The 18,067-nt window shown below is 40.2% G+C and overlaps 1 protein-coding gene across 4 annotated transcripts in view; it reads left to right on the top strand.

Annotated features, from left to right (window-relative positions):
- nf1a (neurofibromin 1a) overlaps window positions 1-18,067 on the top strand; it is a 132,674-nt gene that overhangs the window by 17,138 nt on the left and 97,469 nt on the right. For all 4 annotated transcript variants that reach the window (XM_085371617.1, XM_085371616.1, XM_085371618.1 and 1 more), the window contains exons 3-9: window positions 4,032-4,115; window positions 7,035-7,231; window positions 14,530-14,636; window positions 14,790-14,857; window positions 14,949-15,024; window positions 16,039-16,196; window positions 16,289-16,462. In XM_085371617.1, the coding sequence (XP_085227743.1) occupies window positions 4,032-4,115; window positions 7,035-7,231; window positions 14,530-14,636; window positions 14,790-14,857; window positions 14,949-15,024; window positions 16,039-16,196; window positions 16,289-16,462 (864 nt within the window). The remainder of the gene's footprint in view (window positions 1-4,031; window positions 4,116-7,034; window positions 7,232-14,529; window positions 14,637-14,789; window positions 14,858-14,948; window positions 15,025-16,038; window positions 16,197-16,288; window positions 16,463-18,067) is intronic.

Genomic DNA, 18,067 nt, shown 5'->3' with positions numbered 1-18,067 from the left:
CCCTGTGTGTTGGCCCTGTGACAGACTGGCGACCTATCCAGGGTGTACCCCGCCTCTCGCCCTACAACAGCTGGGATAGGCTCCAGCGCCCCCCGCGACCCTGAAAAGGATAAGCAGAAGCGAATGGATGGATGGAACATATATTTCTAGTTAGAGAAATTTAAGAGGCTTATCCCTCAAAACTGTAAATACAAAAAAGTTGCACAAAATAGCTTCCTACCACAGGAAATTTATTTTGAGTGTCTTCATAGTTTTATTTTTGAAATACACCAATTTTTATATACTGCAGGAAAAACGAAAATAAATATTATAATGCAAATTTGCAAAAAAGCAGCATATGCATCAAAATAAACTATTTCCAGCAGTGCAATATGAGTCCGAAGCATCCCAGAAACGACACAGAAAGTCATAAAGTCAAAGAAAACTTTTAAAAACACCAGAATAGGCTCATGAGGCCCTGATGGTAAAAAAAACTACAATTCCGCAAAATGACATCACTTCCGGTTTCGGGCAGGTCATGGTGGACATGCAATAGTTCGCGCTGACGTCTATTCCAACATAGGAAGTGTTATGAACAGCTGATCGGATCGGCAGAGTGTGTTTCTGGAATATTATGTTTTTGTTGCTGCAAGCGCTTTTTATGCAGTTTTTGCAAAGCTTTATGTGGAAGGAAACTGTGACCTAGGACAAGCTGATGGCATAAGATGTAAGTACAACTCCTCCGGTTTCATATGCAAAAAAAATTATTGTGCTAGCTTACGTGGTTGCAGAGCTACCGGGATTTAAAAATAGTTACGCAAAACAGAGCGTGCCCGCTCCAACCGGCTTTAAAGGGTTAAATGAGGCATAAAACGCTGCAAATGGAAAGGCTAATTTACACCATTGAGCCCTACTCTCAAGAACCAACATAGATGTAACACTGTCTGTGAAGCTGGACTTAAGAAATGTGCTTACTGTCCACTTTCACTCTGTGTCTTTAGCAGTAAGGGGCAGTCTGTTGTTCAGCTAGCTGCACTCAAAAAGGAAAACCCAGTTGTTAGCTGTAATATTCGAGTTTGTAAAGCACTTTATAAATGAGGATTGTGTAGAGTAGAGCCTGAGTCACCAGACAAGAGTCCAACTTTCCTGCTTTTCCCCACCAATCCGATTGTACAGAGCTTTGCAATCAGCTGGCCAAGCAGATGTTTGCAACACGCAATCAGCGCTATTTTATGCAATAATATATTCTCTATTTTCCCAAGCAAAACCAAACAGTGTACAACATCACAGGTTACTATATATCACCAAAAACTGTTTCCTACTGATGACTATTGGAAATTCTAATATCCATCAGCATGTCCGCAGGAAATCTCCATGTTACAATATCCTTCAATTACATTTGGGATTCGCTTTTCCTCACTTCTGATATGAAGTAAGTCGTTTTACTTACTTCATACGGGGAATTATTTTTCCCCACATCATCAGTGAGATGATCAGTCATCAGTGAAATAATGTGGCGAAAAAAACAAAAGATCTCCAAAAAGTGTGCATTCTTGTCCTCAGAACATCAGATTCTTTTCTTTTTCTTTTTACCCCCTCTTCATACACATTGGCCTACTTTTCCCTGCAGACATGCTGATGGGATTCCCAATCGTGCTTTGGAAAGAAACTTTATGTTTGTGGTGTGATGTGGATGTACACTCGGCCAAGGAGGGAAATTCGGGAAATTCGGTTTCTGTCAGTCCGGTGAATCACCTGTCACCTGGCTCAAACAGCCTCTCCTCCATACAGTCCTCATTTATGAGAAACAGACAGTAAGGTGGACAGTATGTCCTCGTCACTGTTGCAGTCAGGGAGAGCCCGCGTGTGATCCCCTTTAACTGATTTTTAGTTTTAGTGTTGTTTTTCTTCCCTCCAAGTTATAGGTGCTGGACTTTAACTCAGGACCTTCTTGTTGTGAGGCAACAGCAATTTAAGGATCTTTTAGATAGTTGTGTTCGAAAATCTTGGTAGATCACCGATTTCTGAAATACTCAGCCTGTCTGCCCGCACACTGTTTACAGTCACTTCAATTCAATTCAATTCAATTCAATTTTATTCATATAGCGCCAAATCACAACAAAAGTCACCTCAAGGCGCTTCATAGATACAGAGAAAAACCCAACAATCATATGACCCCCTATGAGCACTTTAGTGACAGTGGGAAGGAAAAACTCCCTTTTAACAGGAAGAAACCTCCGGCAGAACCAGGCTCAGGGAGGGGCGGGGCCATCTGCTGCGACCGGTTGGGGTGAGAGAAGGAAGACAGGATAGAAGACATGCTGTGGAAGAGAGACAGAGGTTAATAACAGATATGATTCAATGCAGAGAGGTCTATTAATACATAGTGAGTGAGAAAGGTGACTGGAAAGGAAAAACTCAATGCATCATGGGAATCCCCCGGCAGCCTACGTCTATTGCAGCATAACTAAGGGAGGATTCAGGGTCACCTGGTCCAGCCCTAACTATATGCTTTAGCAAAAAGGAAAGTTTGAAGCCTAATCTTAAAATTAGAGATAGTGTCTGTCTCCCGAATCCAAACTGGAAGCTGGTTCCACAGAAGATGGGCCTGAAAACTGAAGGCTCTGCCTCCCATTCTACTTTTAAATACTCTAGGAACAACAAGTTAAATCACCTCTCTACTTTAAGGTTAATCTTTAAGGTTGTCTTGACCGTGTCTGAATGCATTGTTAATTTTTAAGATGTTTTATTTGGGTCTTTCCATCTCTTCAGCAATTTTTAGAACATTTTCTGCTTGACCATTCCAATTTGCATAACTAGAGTAAAATGGAGTAGCCTTCTGGACAGAGAGCTCCGATGTTATTCCCGGGATCTGCTGGAGCCACACAGTTATTTCATTTTTAACTTTAATTTTTATATTTTTATTTTATTTTATTCCTTCCTAGTTAAATGTACCCTTTTCGTATTTATTTCCTATCTTATTCATAGCCTTTTCATTTTTCTTTAGGTCACGAGCAGTTGTGTAAGCATTTCACTGCATATCGTGCTGTGTATGACTGTGTATGTGACAAATAAAATTTGAATTTGAATTTGAACCTTGTTGCTTCTCAGATTAACCCTTGATTGAGTTTAAGGCTAGTTACTAAAGTTCATGCACTCTGCTCTATGGGATTCTGTCACATAAGATAAGATAAACCTTTATTAGTCCCACACATGGGAAATCTTTTGGTCATGGCAGAAAGTACAAGTTTAAGAGCAGTAAAACTTAAGAAAAACACAAAAGAATATGATAAGATAAACTAGAATAACATACTATTCCTCAAGAATAAAATACTATTATAAAATAGAATAAAGTGCTCTGTTATAGTAGGTAAATTGCTTTTGGTAATATTGCACATCAGGGAGACAGTTACAGTTGTGTACAGGATGTGTGTCTGTCTGCACATGTGTGGTCATCTGCAGAGACCATGCTGTAGAGTCTGACAGCAGTAGGAAGGAGAGACATGCGAAATCTCGCCGTCCCACATCGTGGGTGCAGCAGCCTGCCACTGAAGGAGCTGCTCAGTGCTGTCAGAATCTCCCAACCTGTGCCTGTGGAAGTCTACCACCAGCTCCTTGGTTTTTCTAGTGTTGATCTGGAGGTATTTCTGCTGGCACCAGTCCACAAAATCTTGGGTCAGTTCTCTGTACTCCCTGTTGTCCCCATCAGTGATGAGGCCTAATATTGCAGAGTTGTCAGAACTTCTGCAGGAAGCACGGGGTGGAGTTGTGGGAGAAGTCTGCATTAGAGTAATTACTTTATGGCGTACCACCATAAAGTAATTACTCTGGAGTTCAGAACTGGACTGAGATCACCCCAAAGGGTCCCAGTGTGGTTGTTTTTGCCTTACGCCTAAGTGAATTTACTGTGTTCACATCTGCGAAAATTAAGTTCACAACAGCAGAAAAAAGAATGAAAATTTGATTTAAGCAGACTAAAAAGCATAGGTATGAAAACACCCTAAGATTTAAGATCTAATTCAGTGATGTTATGTCTGTGCCTGTCTTCACAGCGGATATTTGGAGAAGCATCTGAGAAGAACCTCTACCTCTCTCAGCTCATCATTCTAGATACCCTGAAGAAGTGCCTGGCTGGGGTGAGCTTTACCCTCTCACAATATGGTTTTGTTCTGTCAGGGAAAAAAAATTCACTTGAGCAAACTTAGTTATGTCTAAGTGACCTCATCTTATTGAAGACCATATCTAACTAAGGCAACATTGACTTGACAGTGAAATTTTCTTTCCGTAATTTGTCAGTAGATGGCACTATAATACAGTGTAACGCTTGTGATCTTGAGGGCCAATTAAATGAGACAGTCTAACCTATGAAGTGCCACTCCTGCTGCATAGCAGCCGTGACACCAGCAGCTTTGTTCAGCAAAATGTAGATAATGTAGTTCATGAGACTTGCTTTATTTCACTTTGACTGTATAATATAGATATAATAGAGCTTACATTCATTTTAACACATTAAATATATTTTATTAAAATTACCGGTGGAATTGGTAGAAGTTAACTCAGTTGATATATACTGTGCTTCAGTAAAAATTTGAAGTACATTCACTTCCATTCAATATCATTTTATAACTTCTTCTACTCTACTAGGCTTCATCTCAGAGATGAATGTTGTTCTTTTAATATATTTTAATATATTGTAACCACTACACCCCAATGCAATATGTGTTTAGTTTGTTTAAGTCAAGATGTTCACTGGATAACTTTGTATCACTGGAATACTCTATTCACTTGTTAGACTCTTGCAGCAATATTTGGCTGTAGAACAAAGGAGAAGCTCGAGTAATAAGTCTAGTTACAGACTTTGTCAGTACAGGAAAATCAATTTCTTACCATCTAACAGGAGATTTGTGCTTATGTGTTAAATCTAGACCATAGGTTGTTAACTACAAACCCCTCTGAAGCACAATGACACCAAGACATTGGGTCAAACTTTTCAACCAATTTCTTTAGGAGTTCTTGGTGCTAAGAGTGCCAACATTCGAGGGCCATGTAGGTTTGGGGCACTTTTTTTGCCTTAATAAATTAAATCCTTTAGGAGCTTTTTGTATTTACTTGGCTTATCTTTATCTAGTATTAGACTTTGTTTGATGACCTGAAACATGTGAGAAATATATGACAAACTAAGAAATCAGGAAGGGGGCAAATGGTTGTAATTAGAGCTGGGCGATAGAACGATAACGATATGTATCGCGATATAACTTTTACTCGATAGAGAAATTAAGCTATCGCGATAGACCTAGCCGCTCTTGTCCTCAAAAAAAAAAAAAAAAAAAAAAAAAGGTCAGCCATTCCAAATTAAGTAGCGCAGAGCCGAACCAATCACAGCCGCAGCGTCACGTCGCGTCGCGTGACTTGTTACGTACAGCACAAGTGCCAAGCCGCACGTGTGTTTGTTTGGGAAGCAGCCAGCGGGTAATGGAGCCAGCGCATAATGGCGGAAATGAGTGTGCCGACTAGAAAAATCAACCGAGCGTGACCGAAGAGAAAACAGATGATGGTTCCAATGCCGGAGAGATTGTCAAACGGAAGAGCCATAGAAGTTCCGTAGTGTGAAGGTATTTCGGCTATTTCAAGTCTGACAAAAAACAGAGTAGCTGCACTGTAAATTGTGCCGAAAGCAAGTCTGGAAATACAATAAACTGGTGCATGCGTCACACTGTGCGCCACGTTATTGTTTCGGTGAAATGAATTTCTACAATACTGTTACTGTTAATTCTACTCTCTGCAGTGTTTAAATGCTTACATATACACACAGTTACTGTCCGTCCACACATACGACTCGGTTCTGCTTCTATGCCCCAGCTTTGTTTACTTTTTCCCACCGAGGCTTCTAGACTTCTGATTGGCCAACATTTCTGCACGGTTAGGAATCTAGCGCCACCTGCTGCTTTGGCATGTTCATAGCAGCGTTTTCCTTCATTTCTGCCTTTATGTGTGGACGGGATTATTTTTTAAAACGAAAACGGAAAATCTCCGTTTTCAAAAATACCCGTGTACGCGTGGACGTAGCCTCAGTCTCTGACTGGAAGCGCTAATTCGTCATTCGGCTTTTGTCAGACTAAAGTAACTGTTAAAACTGTTTGAAAAGCTAAGCTATACAACAAGGAGAGATTGAGAATTTCCTTTTAGTTCTCAGTTTATTTGATATTGACAAAAGTTAGTCAGTTTTGTCTGTTCTTCTGTAAAACAAACTAAGATTTATTTTTAGAATTAATATTTTGTTTCTAAGTGGAATTGACAATTTAGTCTGTTTCGTTTGTTCTATTTTGAAACTTAAACGCTTTAGCGGCTGCCTTTTGTGTAGTTTGCAATATTTGCCTTTATTTATCTGAAAAAGTCTCATGTTCCTTAAGTACATCTACCCTGTTGAACTTATTATGGGAAATAAATATTTAAATAAAAACAAGCTGCTGATTATTTCACATTTTACTTGTGAGCAACGGCACATTTAAATCTTACAAATATAGTTATTTGGCTTATATCGTGATAGATATCGTTATCGCCTGAAATGAAAAAAACATATCGTGATATGAAAAAATCTCATATCGCCCAGCTCTAGTTGTAATAGTATATAGTGCAAGAACATCAAAGATTTGATTTGACTTTGTGTGAGTAGAAACTGTAACAGACACATTGAATATCTGGGGTATAGTGGCAAGTTGTTGTCCGTCAAATTTAGGCTTCACCATCACTACCATTTCTACTACTATTATGTAGTGTAGATCAGAATTTATTCAGTGTCTCTGTTGCTGTTTCCCCTCATGCAGACACAAACCCCTAAGTACACTTCTCTTTCATGAATCTTGCTCCCCATGACCCTGGGATTGGTTTACCTTTGGCTTTCACAAAAATGACTGAAGCCTGGTACTTCTCAGTAGTTTGTGCTAGGGCTGTGTTTGTAATTTCAAATAGCTTCCCAATCAAAATGCCATTTCACATCATTGAAACATCATGTAGCCCTTTTGTTGATTGCCCTCCTCTTTGTTTTCCCTTCTCAGCAATCCAAGGACTGCTTGCGTCTGGATGAAACTATGCTGGTCAAACAGCTGCTGCCAGAGATCTGCCATTTCATTCACACGTATCGTGAGGGGCACCAGCACCAGCATGCTGCTGAGCTACGAGCCTCAGCTTCGGCTGTCCTCTTCTCTCTGAGCTCCAACAACTTCAGCGCTGTTTTTAGCCGCATTTCGACCAGGTAGTACATTCACCTAAGTCTGTCATTTGTTGTGTAAATATATAAAATGAAAAGAAATAGACCAGTGGCCTAGAGGGTTTGAGGTTGAAAAAAATATATCAAATCTTTTAATGAATTGAATGAATTTCTAACTTCTCAAAGAAGTCCAATGTGCCTACTTAAATTTTTATTTTTTTTTTAAAAAAGGGTGAATTTAGTTAAGTGAATTAGATAATTATTATTTTCAAATGTGTCTTTGACAGATTTCTAAACTGTTTGAAGGTCTAATAAAAAAATTAAGCAATATATACGGTGCAAGTATTCACAGCACTTTCTCCAAAATTTTACACACAATGCCCTGTGACAAAGTGAAAAAGATTCCTTGAAATTCTTGTAGACATATTAAAAATAATATTGCATAACAGAATAATCATGGATTGGAAGGCTTGACATGGATTGGATGGATTGACATCATGGATTGGCTAGTGCTCTCACATACACTGTCATCAATGGGAACTTTATATACACAGGCGTGTCTTTCTAAATCCAAGTCCAGTTGCCTGAATTTATACCTTTATGCCAGGTGGATTGCAATCAAGTTGCAGATGATCTGATCTGATTGCATCTGACAGATGATCAATGAAAACAATGCACCTGAGATCAGTTTTAAGCGTCATTGCAAAATGTGTCTACACACACACACACACACACACACACACACACACACACACACACACACACACACACGGCTAGACCCCTCATGCTAACCAAGCCTACCGCAGACATGAGTGACAGAGATAAATGTGAAGCCATACCGGCTCGGAAGTCGCCTGGATTAACAAGGTCCGCATCAGGTGTCGAGGAACCAGGGCATGCTGATTAGAAGTGGGCTACTGGAACCAGACGGCATCGGTAGGCAAGTGACGAAAATAGAGCGCTATTTGAATGCTACTATGCAAGTAACCCCTGCGGAAGGGGTTACATGAATAGGATGAGGGCCTTATGGAGTCTTCGATACCCAGCATCCACATTAACGGCGAAACAACTAGTAGCTCTGTTTTCTAACATTCGGAAGAAAGGATTGCTCTCATGGCTAGAGATTCACAAGGTACAACACTCATGCTACAGCTGTAGGGGGCGATTGAAGAACTGAACTAAAAGATAAGATCATGGCGAAGCTTGAAACCTGGATCCTCTGTAGCCAGTTACCAAGACTACGTGAAGTACACTTGGAAGATTTAGTAGATGATGTAAATGAAGTACCAGGGACGGACACCTAGGGCTCTGATTACTAATGTGACCACTGTTAACTTCACCCTCCACATCTTCTCAAGCTCATCTCTGAGCCCTTGGCTCTTCTCTGACTTGACTCAACAAATACTTTAAACATACAGTGGGGCAAAAAAGTATTTAGTCAGCCACCGATTGTGCAAGTTCCCCCACTTAAAATGATGACAGAGGTCAGTAATTTGCACCAGAGGTACACTTCAACTGTGAGAGACAGAATGTGGAAAAAAAAATCCATGAATTCACATGGTAGGATTTGTAAAGGATTTATTCGTAAATTAGGGTGGAAAATAAGTATTTGGTCACCTCAAACAAGGAAAATCTCTGGCTCTCACAGACCTGTAACGTCTCCTGTAAGAAGCTTTTCTGTCCCCCACTCGTTACCTGTATGAATGGCACCTGTTTGAACTCATCATCTGTATAAAAGACACCTGTCCACAGCCTCAAACAGTCAGACTCCAAACTCCGCCATGGCCAAGACCAAAGAGCTTTCGAAGGACACCAGGAAAATTATTGTAGACCTGCACCAGACTGGGAAGAGTGAATCTACAATAGGCAAGCAGCTTGGTGTGAAAAAATCAACTGTGGGAGCAATCATCAGAAAATGGATGACATACAAGACCACTGATAATCTCCCTCGATCTGGGGCTCCACGCAAGATCTCATCCCGTGGGGTCAAAATGATCATGAGAACGGTGAGCAAAGATCCCAGAACCACACGGGGGGACCTGGTGAATGACCTGCAGAGAGCTGGGACCAAAGTAACAAAGGTCACCATCAGTAACACACTACAACGGCAGGGAATCAAATCCCGCAGTGCCAGAACTGTTCCGCTGCTGAAGCCAGTGCATGTCCAGGCCCGTCTGAAGTTTGCCAGAGAGCACATGGATGATACAGCAGAGGATTGGGAGAATGTCATGTGGTCAGATGAAACCAAAGTAGAACTTTTTGGTATAAACTCAACTCGTCGTGTTTGGAGGAAGAAGAATACTGAGTTGCATCCCAAGAACACCATACCTACTGTGAAGCATGGGGGTGGAAACATCATGCTATGGGGCTGTTTTTCTGCCAAGGGGACAGGACGACTGATCCGTGTTAAGGACAGAATGAATGGGGCCATGTATCGTGAGATTCTGAGCCAAAACCTCCTTCCATCAGTGAGAACTTTGAAGATGAAACGAGGCTGGGTCTTCCAACATGACAATGATCCAAAACACACCGCCCGGGCAACAAAGGAGTGGCTCCGTAAGAAGCATTTGAAAGTCCTGGAGTGGCCTAGCCAGTCTCCAGACCTCAACCCCATAGAAAATCTGTGGCGGGAGTTGAAAGTCCGTGTTGCTCGGCGACAGCCCCAAAACATCACTGCTCTCGAGAAGATCTGCATGGAGGAATGGGCCAAAATACCAGCTACTGTGTGTGCAAACCTGGTAAAGACCTATAGTAAACGTTTGACCTCTGTTATTGCCAACAAAGGTTATGTTACAAAGTATTGAGTTGTATTTTTGTTATTGACCAAATACTTATTTTCCACCCTGATTTACCAATAAATTCTTTACAAATCCTACCATGTGGATTCATGGATTTTTTTTTTCACATTCTGTCTCTCACAGTTGAAGTGTACCTCTGGTGCAAATTACTGACCTCTGTCATCATTTTAAGTGGGAGGTGGGGGAACTTGCATAATCGGTGGCTGACTAAATACTTTTTTGCCCCACTGTATAGCATGGGTCCAGAGAGGGACACATTGAGCACTTGTGGACATTGGTAAATGGCCTGCATTTGTATAGCGCTTTACTAGTCCCTAAGGACCCCAAAGCGCTTTACACAACCAGTCATCCACCCATTCACACACTGGTGATGGCACTGACAGAGGCGAGGCTGCCGGACACTGGCGCCACCGGCCCTCTGACCACCACCAGTAGGCAACGGGTGAAGTGTCTTGCCCAAGGACACAACGACTGAGACTGTCCGAGCCGGGGCTCGAACCGGCAACCTTCCGATTACAAGGCGAACTACTTTAAAATATAAAGCCTTTGAAACCAGATGATTCTTTTTAATGCACCCTGTATTATTATCCTTAGTAATCCCCTGACTTGGGGCTTCAGGCAATAAACGTGCCAACAATAAAGAATTTTTTGGGGAATCTTGTCCAGTAAGTCTCTAGGCTATATTTAGGTCCATTAATTATTTTTGCCTCTCTCTTATTGCACAGTGGAAAACTATCAGTGTTTGGCCTCGCCAAAGCCCAAACCCCAAAGAAGAGCTTTGTAACATCCTTCAAAAAGCCTGTGGAACTATTCCTAAAGACTAAATAAATAAAGAAATAAATAACAAGAGAGTTCAGGCTGTTCTTGCTGTATTGAAGTACAAAGGTAGTCATACCAAATTTAGATTTTATCGTAAAACCGGACTTATCGTGCTTGTTGTTTTCAACATGTAGACATCCATTCGGGACTACAGAAAGTTATAGAACCTACAGTGCTATTTATTTTATTACAATAATTTTAGATTTTAAAACCACCTAGAGAATCCCACCAAGTATAAATCAAGCTTTCATCACACTGCTTGTGAAACTAAACCCACCCAGCAATCTAATTATTGAGTTCTTAGCTTTTGCATCTGAACTATATAAAATCATACCATTTGTTATTCATCCTTATCAGAGAGGTTTAATTAAAGGTAAATAAATCTAAGACAACAACAGGGGGAAAAAAAGCCACGCACTTCCTCCAGGGCCAAAAAAACATGAACATGGAAAAGAATTAACTTTGTTCTTTTCAACCTCAAATTTCCTTACTTATTCCATCTAGTGTATCATGTTTTGAGCACATGTACTCTTCATTGTACAATGAAATACAGAGCGGTGCCATCTTATGTCACCTGTCAAAAGCCACATGACCACGACACACAGTAATAATATGCAATCAGAACCATGTTTTATGAAAGACGGTCGATAAATAAATCATCTACAAGTAATATATATTGGCTTGGTATAAGCCAGAAAAATCAGTGCCTCCACAAACCAAGCAACAAACAGAAGGGTATGCAGAATGTTGCAGGGAGTATCTAACAGGAAAATATTTGATACAGTTGGTTACACAGATATCAAACCTACTCACTCAAAGAACACAATAAGTAATGCACTCAACCGCTAGGGCCTGTATGCACACTCACCACGCAAGACTCCATTGCTGTAGAAAAAGAATGTTGAAGCGCATTTAGAATTTTCTTGAACAACATTTAGACAAGCTTGTGAAATACTGAGAGAACATAGTGTGATCAGATGAGACCAAAATTCTCTCTGAGCTCTTCTGTCAGCCCTGGGTATTTCTCGAGCTATTTGTTTTCCTTTCCTCTAATGTCGCTATCTGTCGCTACAGCCGTCTTCTTCTGCTTGTCCACCACTACCATGTCCCGATGGTTAGCCGTCACCAGTTTGTCTGTCTGTATCTCTTAAGTCACACATGATCTTAGCTTGGTCATGCTCAGCCGCGCTAGGGGGAATGTCCCAGTTTGACTTGTGGACTACCAGGCCATACACAGATATTCCTGTATACTATACTGTACACAGATGTTCCTTTTTTATGGGCCAGGACTCGCGATGGAAGACGCCAGAAAGGAAGCAGTCAGATTAACCTCCAGCTGAAACTCTGCATCATTTATCCACGATATCCAGTAAATCCACGGTAGGGCTAGCCTTCTTTTGGGCCACTCCACTGAAATAAAATGCTGAATCGCCAGAAGTATGACCCAGACTGACTCTGGTGCAGTAAGTCAGACCAGCTGTTTAAACCTAGTTGGTCTCAGTGGCAGCTTATTTGGGTGTGAAATACAGTAAACGAATGAAAGCTTCAGGATACTTTGATTGAATGTGCTGGGCTCATTTCCTTGTTTTGCTTCATGGGGATTGGAGAACCTGAGGTAGAGTTTTGATTGTGCAACTTTTTTTAGTAACAAAGAATGAACTGAAGATCTAATATGGAATCCACTCTGGTTTTTTGTCTTCACTTTTGTGAGTGAACTCAAGCAACTCCTTATTACTGATGTTATGGACTCCTTGTGGAATGAATTTACTGGTTAATGGCATTTTGTATTGTTTTTGTGGGTGAGTGTTGAACATATTTCTTGGTGTATAGGAAATTGCATTGGGTTTGTTTTCATTCACTGTTTAGGGTGTTGTGTCTTAAATGTACAAACATCCTTTGTGTGGTTAGCATTTTAAACTGAATCCATTTTTTTTTTTCTGGCTGGTACCTCAGAAAAAACTTACTCGTGAGTCTCCTTGGCTAAGCAAACTTACACTATATACAGACCTATTGGTATATGTTCTCAAGTCAAGATGTACTGGATTATAGTGCAGTGGAGGTCTGTGACTTTCATTATTTATTAAGATGATTTCTAAGTCAGTACACATAAGGGCATCATCTAAGTGTGTCTTGGTGTTTGGTTGGAACCAGATTGAAAGTTTAGTGAGTTGAAAGCTTTCTCTGCTGTGTCTTTTGTCTTTCTAATGGTTTAATGTAGTGCATGCATACTTTATTCAGAAAGTATTCAAAGCACTTGTTGCACATTCATGTCATGTTAAAAACTTTCTCCAAAATGGAATAAAGTCATTTTTCACCTCCCAATTTTACGCACAGTACTCCATGATAACAACGTGAAAAATGTTTGCTTGAAATTCTTGCACAAGTATTAAAAATAAAAAACAAAAATCTAACTTGTGCATAACTAATCACAGCCCTTGCCATGACATTCAAAATTGATCTCAGGTGCATCTTATTTCATCCTGTGGAGTCGACACACTACCATTTAGTGGCATAGGACCATGGCCTCAAATTTGGAGGTGCTAGATATCATTCCTACTGTTACAAACTTTGCTGTGAACCGCTCCAGTCCAAACTGGAGCACATGAAACCAACAGAACTACATCATCTGCAAAAAGCAAAGATTAAATTCTGAGGCCTTTTATCACCTGGCTATGGCTATCCCTCATATTCCCAAAACACCCCCCATAGGATACCCCGAAGGTTGCAGTTGAATGCTTTCTCCAACTCCACAAAACACATGTAGACTGGTTGCGTTCAATCTTCCACACCCCCTTGAATATCCTTGTGAGGATAAAGAGCTGATAGCGTTCCACCACCAGGACAGAAACCTCATTGTCCCTCCTGAATCCCAGGTTCAATAAATGGATGAACTCTCGTTTCCAGTACCCTGCCATAGGTCTGCCCAAAAGCTGAGGAGTGTTATCCCTCTATATTTGGAACACACACCCCCATCCCCATCTTAAAGATCGGACTGAATGCCTATCCAGGGGTGCAGCTGCAGAGGTGTGTCAGCCAAGACAACCGTGGCTTCGAGAAACTTGGGGTGAATCTCATCCACTCTAGAGGTCCTGCCACCAGAGAATTGTTCAACTACCTCAATAACCTTACCCCCAAGTCAATTGTCCGCCTCGTTCTTAACTCTGCTTCCTCTATGGAAGATGTGTCAGTGGGGTTGTGGAGGTCCTTGAACTATACTTTAGCCAAGATTCAGATTGGCAGGACCTCCGTCTTTGACTCTTCAGGGTCTGCTCTTGATGTTTCCTCCTGAGACTTGGGCCCGGCCACCAGGTCTCTCCTTCAAGCGCCCTCCTAAGACGTGGATTCAGGGTGGGGGGCTGGTAACCTTATCCTGGGCAGGGTAAACTAGTCTGGATTTATCCGAGTCTTGATTTATTTCAAGACGTGGAGCATTTACAAATTATGGGATATGTGTCATGTATCACACATTTGCTGAATATAGTTGATAACTCATGACATTTTTATAGTTCTTTTTTAATATGATTATTATATCAAATTGAGTTTTACTGGCATAGGGTCCATTCCTATAATATTATAGGGTTATGCTGTAGTATGAATAATGAATATTCAGTTATTTGGTCAGCAGAGAGTACCTCTGATTTCCAGATTAATGTTTTAAGCTCTCTTTTCTTTATGCCTTGTTGTTTGTAACTGCTGAACAGCAGAATTCACTCCTTGTCTTTTCAGGCTTCAAGAGCTGACCGTCTGCTCAGAGGATAACGTTGATGTTCATGACATAGAGCTCATGCAGTACATCAATGTGGACTGCTCTAAGCTGAAGAGGCTGTTACAAGGTTCGTTTCTAATGCACTTACAGGTTTACATTTGGGGCTATACTATTTGTAAACAGACTACGGAATTATTAGAAGAATAAAATTAGTTTTTTATTGAGAAATTATGAAATAGAGATGTTAAAGAAAAAATTCTGTTTGGCTTTCTTCTCTTAGAAACTGTAATGAAGTTCAGAGCTCTAAAGAAGCCTGCCCAGCTTGCAGTCATCAGCAGTTTAGAGAAGGTAATTTTTTCTCTTTGTAAAAGTGCAAAATAATTTTAAGCATGATATCAGTGAATAATGCAAATGTGACACGTCTTTTTCTTTTTTTCAGGCATTTTGGAACTGGGTGGAGTGTTACCCAGATGAGTTCACCATGCTGTACCAGCGACCACAGTCAGATATGGCAGGTATGAAAAGAGTTAAATATAATATTAATATATAAGATGATGGAGAAGAAATAATTACCCCCATATCTGGGAAGTTATTTTGTTAGAACGGTTGATATGATTGTGTATTATTACAACTGTTTTTAGTAATAGTAATAATGAAACACACACACAGACAATATCAAACAGCTATCTTGTAGCAGCTGAGCTGATTTAGTCTGTTAGAGAAAAAGCTTCCATGCCTGCTTAGTAAGTGGTACAGAGCGTGTGCAGTGGTACTGTATGCATTGGCAGTGTTTGAATATACTGATGGCACATTTGATGTACTGTAGAAATGGTCTATTCTCTCCAGCGATATATGTTTAAAATAATCAGTAAGAACAATAAAAGTTTTTGAATGGCATTCTACAAGTGACATCACTACTACTGCTGGTTCAGCTGATGGTTGAATGGAAACAGTAACAGCAGTAAAAGATGACAGGTCCCTTTGTAAGTAGTAGAAGTAGTTGAAGAGTAGTTCAATAGCCATCAAAAGATTCTTTTAATTTTCTAGATGTTTTTCTAATGTTCTACATCAGCGGTCCCCAACCCCCGGGCCTCGGACCGGTCCCGGTCCGTGAGTCGTTTGGTACCGGGCCGCGAGAGTTGAGGCTCAGGTGTGAAATGTATAGTTTTCAGGGTTTTTATCGGTTTTCAGCGTTATTTTGTTATCGTTTTTATCGTTAACTCGGTTTTCCTGGGTCTTTTCACGTGTGTTATGAATAAATTTTCTTTTTTTCGGTACCGGTACTAGTTTTATTTTGTTGTAATTAATCATCGACACCTTAAAGGCCGGTCCATGAAAATATTGTCGGGCATAAAATGGTCCGTGGCGCAAAAAAGGTTGGAGACCGCTGCTCTAGAATATATAAGTAATGAAAAATATTGTCAGCTGTACATGTTTTATTTCAAATTTAACATACATGATAGTGGCTTAAAAAAAATTGACTGGCAATGTTCCTGGCATTAAATGTGTGTATTTATGTCTTTGTACAGAAGCTGCAGAGAAGTTGTTTGACCTGGTGGACAGTTTTGCAGAGAGTACCAAGAGGAAGGCAGCAGTGTGGCCACTGCAGATAATCCTCCTCATACTCTGTCCAGAGATTTTACACACAATCTCCAAAGACACAGTGGAAGAAAGCAAGGCTAACAAGGTGTGACAGAAGAACACACAGAGATAAAACAGAGTTTGATTCCAGTCACATTTTAATTACACACACACTTTTCTGTCATTTTGTATCTGCAGAAACTTTTTCTGGACAGTTTACGGAAAGCTTTAGCAGGGCAAGGTGGAAGCAAACAGCTGATGGAGAGTGCTGCCATTGCCTGTGTCAAACTTTGTAAAGCCTCTACTTACATCAACTGGGAAGATCATTCCACCATTTTCCTCCTGGTCCAGTCCATTGTCATGGATCTCAAGGTCTGACCACTTTCTGAAAAGCATTCATCCTGTTTGTTCAATCTTAGGTTGTGTTAATACTGTTTATTATTACATAGCGAATAGTAATGAATCTTTACACATCAAAGATGAACGCACACATCGTGCCTACATACTGGACATAAGTTATCACTCAAATATGTTTCTAAATGGGTGTACATATTTTGGAAAAAATAGTTTGAGCATCGAAACCAAACTGATTTTCTGAGATTTATTGAAAGAAAGTTCAAAACTTTGCAAAAGGATCAATATACAGAATTTGTACCAGCATTGACCAAAAGGCAAAATTATAGCAGCTTCTTTATAGCCATTGTCTGGATACAGTCTTTGTCTATTCAGTGGTTGGGAGGGAAATTCTCACCATCATGTAGGCACCAGCTAGATAATGAAGTGTGTCATGCCCTTGAGCAAAGTTTACAGTCAGTTGTTTTCCTGTCTTCATTCACTCCTTCTTTGTACAATAAAGTTATAATTACATATCAATAGTACATAGTGGTTTGATGAGGTAAAGTACATATTTTCCATCACATTTCAGTCTATTTGGTTATTTTTAATCAGACATTCTCAGCGAAAAATATCAGTAATAATACAAAGGAAAACCCTCCAAAAATATCAGATTCGCGCGTAGAGTTTAAGCGATTATGTTTTGCCAAGTCATGAGACTAGTCGCATCTATTTGCTCTCATACAGCTTTGAGTCGATGTCTAGAAGAATTAGTTAATCTTTCCTGTTTCTAATAAATGTAATTTATCCACTCTGTATTTTTGTTGTGAGACTTTAACACTTCTAGCATCCAAATAACATAAATATGTAAAATGACTTCACCTATCAAAATCTTAAATGGACAAAACCTTGATCTTAGAAAAAATGTGCAGAGCACCAGATTACTTCAAGTTTTAGTTCTTGCGGTTGCCCTTCAAAGTATTTAACAAAGTTGATCCTCTTCCTAATATTTAACTTGTTTTAAACGTGTCACTTGTCTGAGCATCCATGTAAAAGTTCAAACTGCTTGCTGCTCAGGTTACTGGCGTATGCACAGTCTTATCTGTCTGATTTTAGAGTGTGATGAATCTTCAGATTTCTTTGCTGCTCAGTGGACAGCAGGCACAGCGCCTCGTCTCCTCGCCTCATGTCGAGCGTACTGAGTTCTCACTGTAACTCCCTCCAAGCTGAATAACGGACACATGGCATTCTTGATTTCTTCTGGCATTTAGTGGACACAGGTGCCACCAATGATGCGTTGAGAACTGTACAAAACAACATAAAATAATCAATTTTCATAGAGAATAAACAATAAAACATGTTATTCAACATGAAAAAGACATTCACAATTTGACCTTTTACAGTTCTTAATTTAACCTTTACAAAATGTCAACACATTCTGTATTGCACATGACTAACATAAACTCGACAGATCTGTCACAAATAAACATCTTGTTTTCATACCAACACATAGAATACAAATTGCATACCCCGACTGCTGCTGATGGCAGCCACAAAAAAAGGCTTATGTAGGCATAGATGTACTACCTGCAGTTTTTATACCAGTTCATCAGAAGCAGGAATAACAGCAGTTTGTTTGAGTCT

This window comes from Diplotaxodon limnothrissa, linkage group LG14, assembly GCF_057381915.1.
Source record: "Diplotaxodon limnothrissa isolate DT_005_m linkage group LG14, D_limnothrissa_male_GT1.1, whole genome shotgun sequence".
NCBI lineage: Eukaryota > Metazoa > Chordata > Actinopteri > Cichliformes > Cichlidae > Diplotaxodon > Diplotaxodon limnothrissa.
Note: the sequence above shows the minus strand (reverse complement) of the source record. Positions and strands in the feature narration are given on the sequence as shown.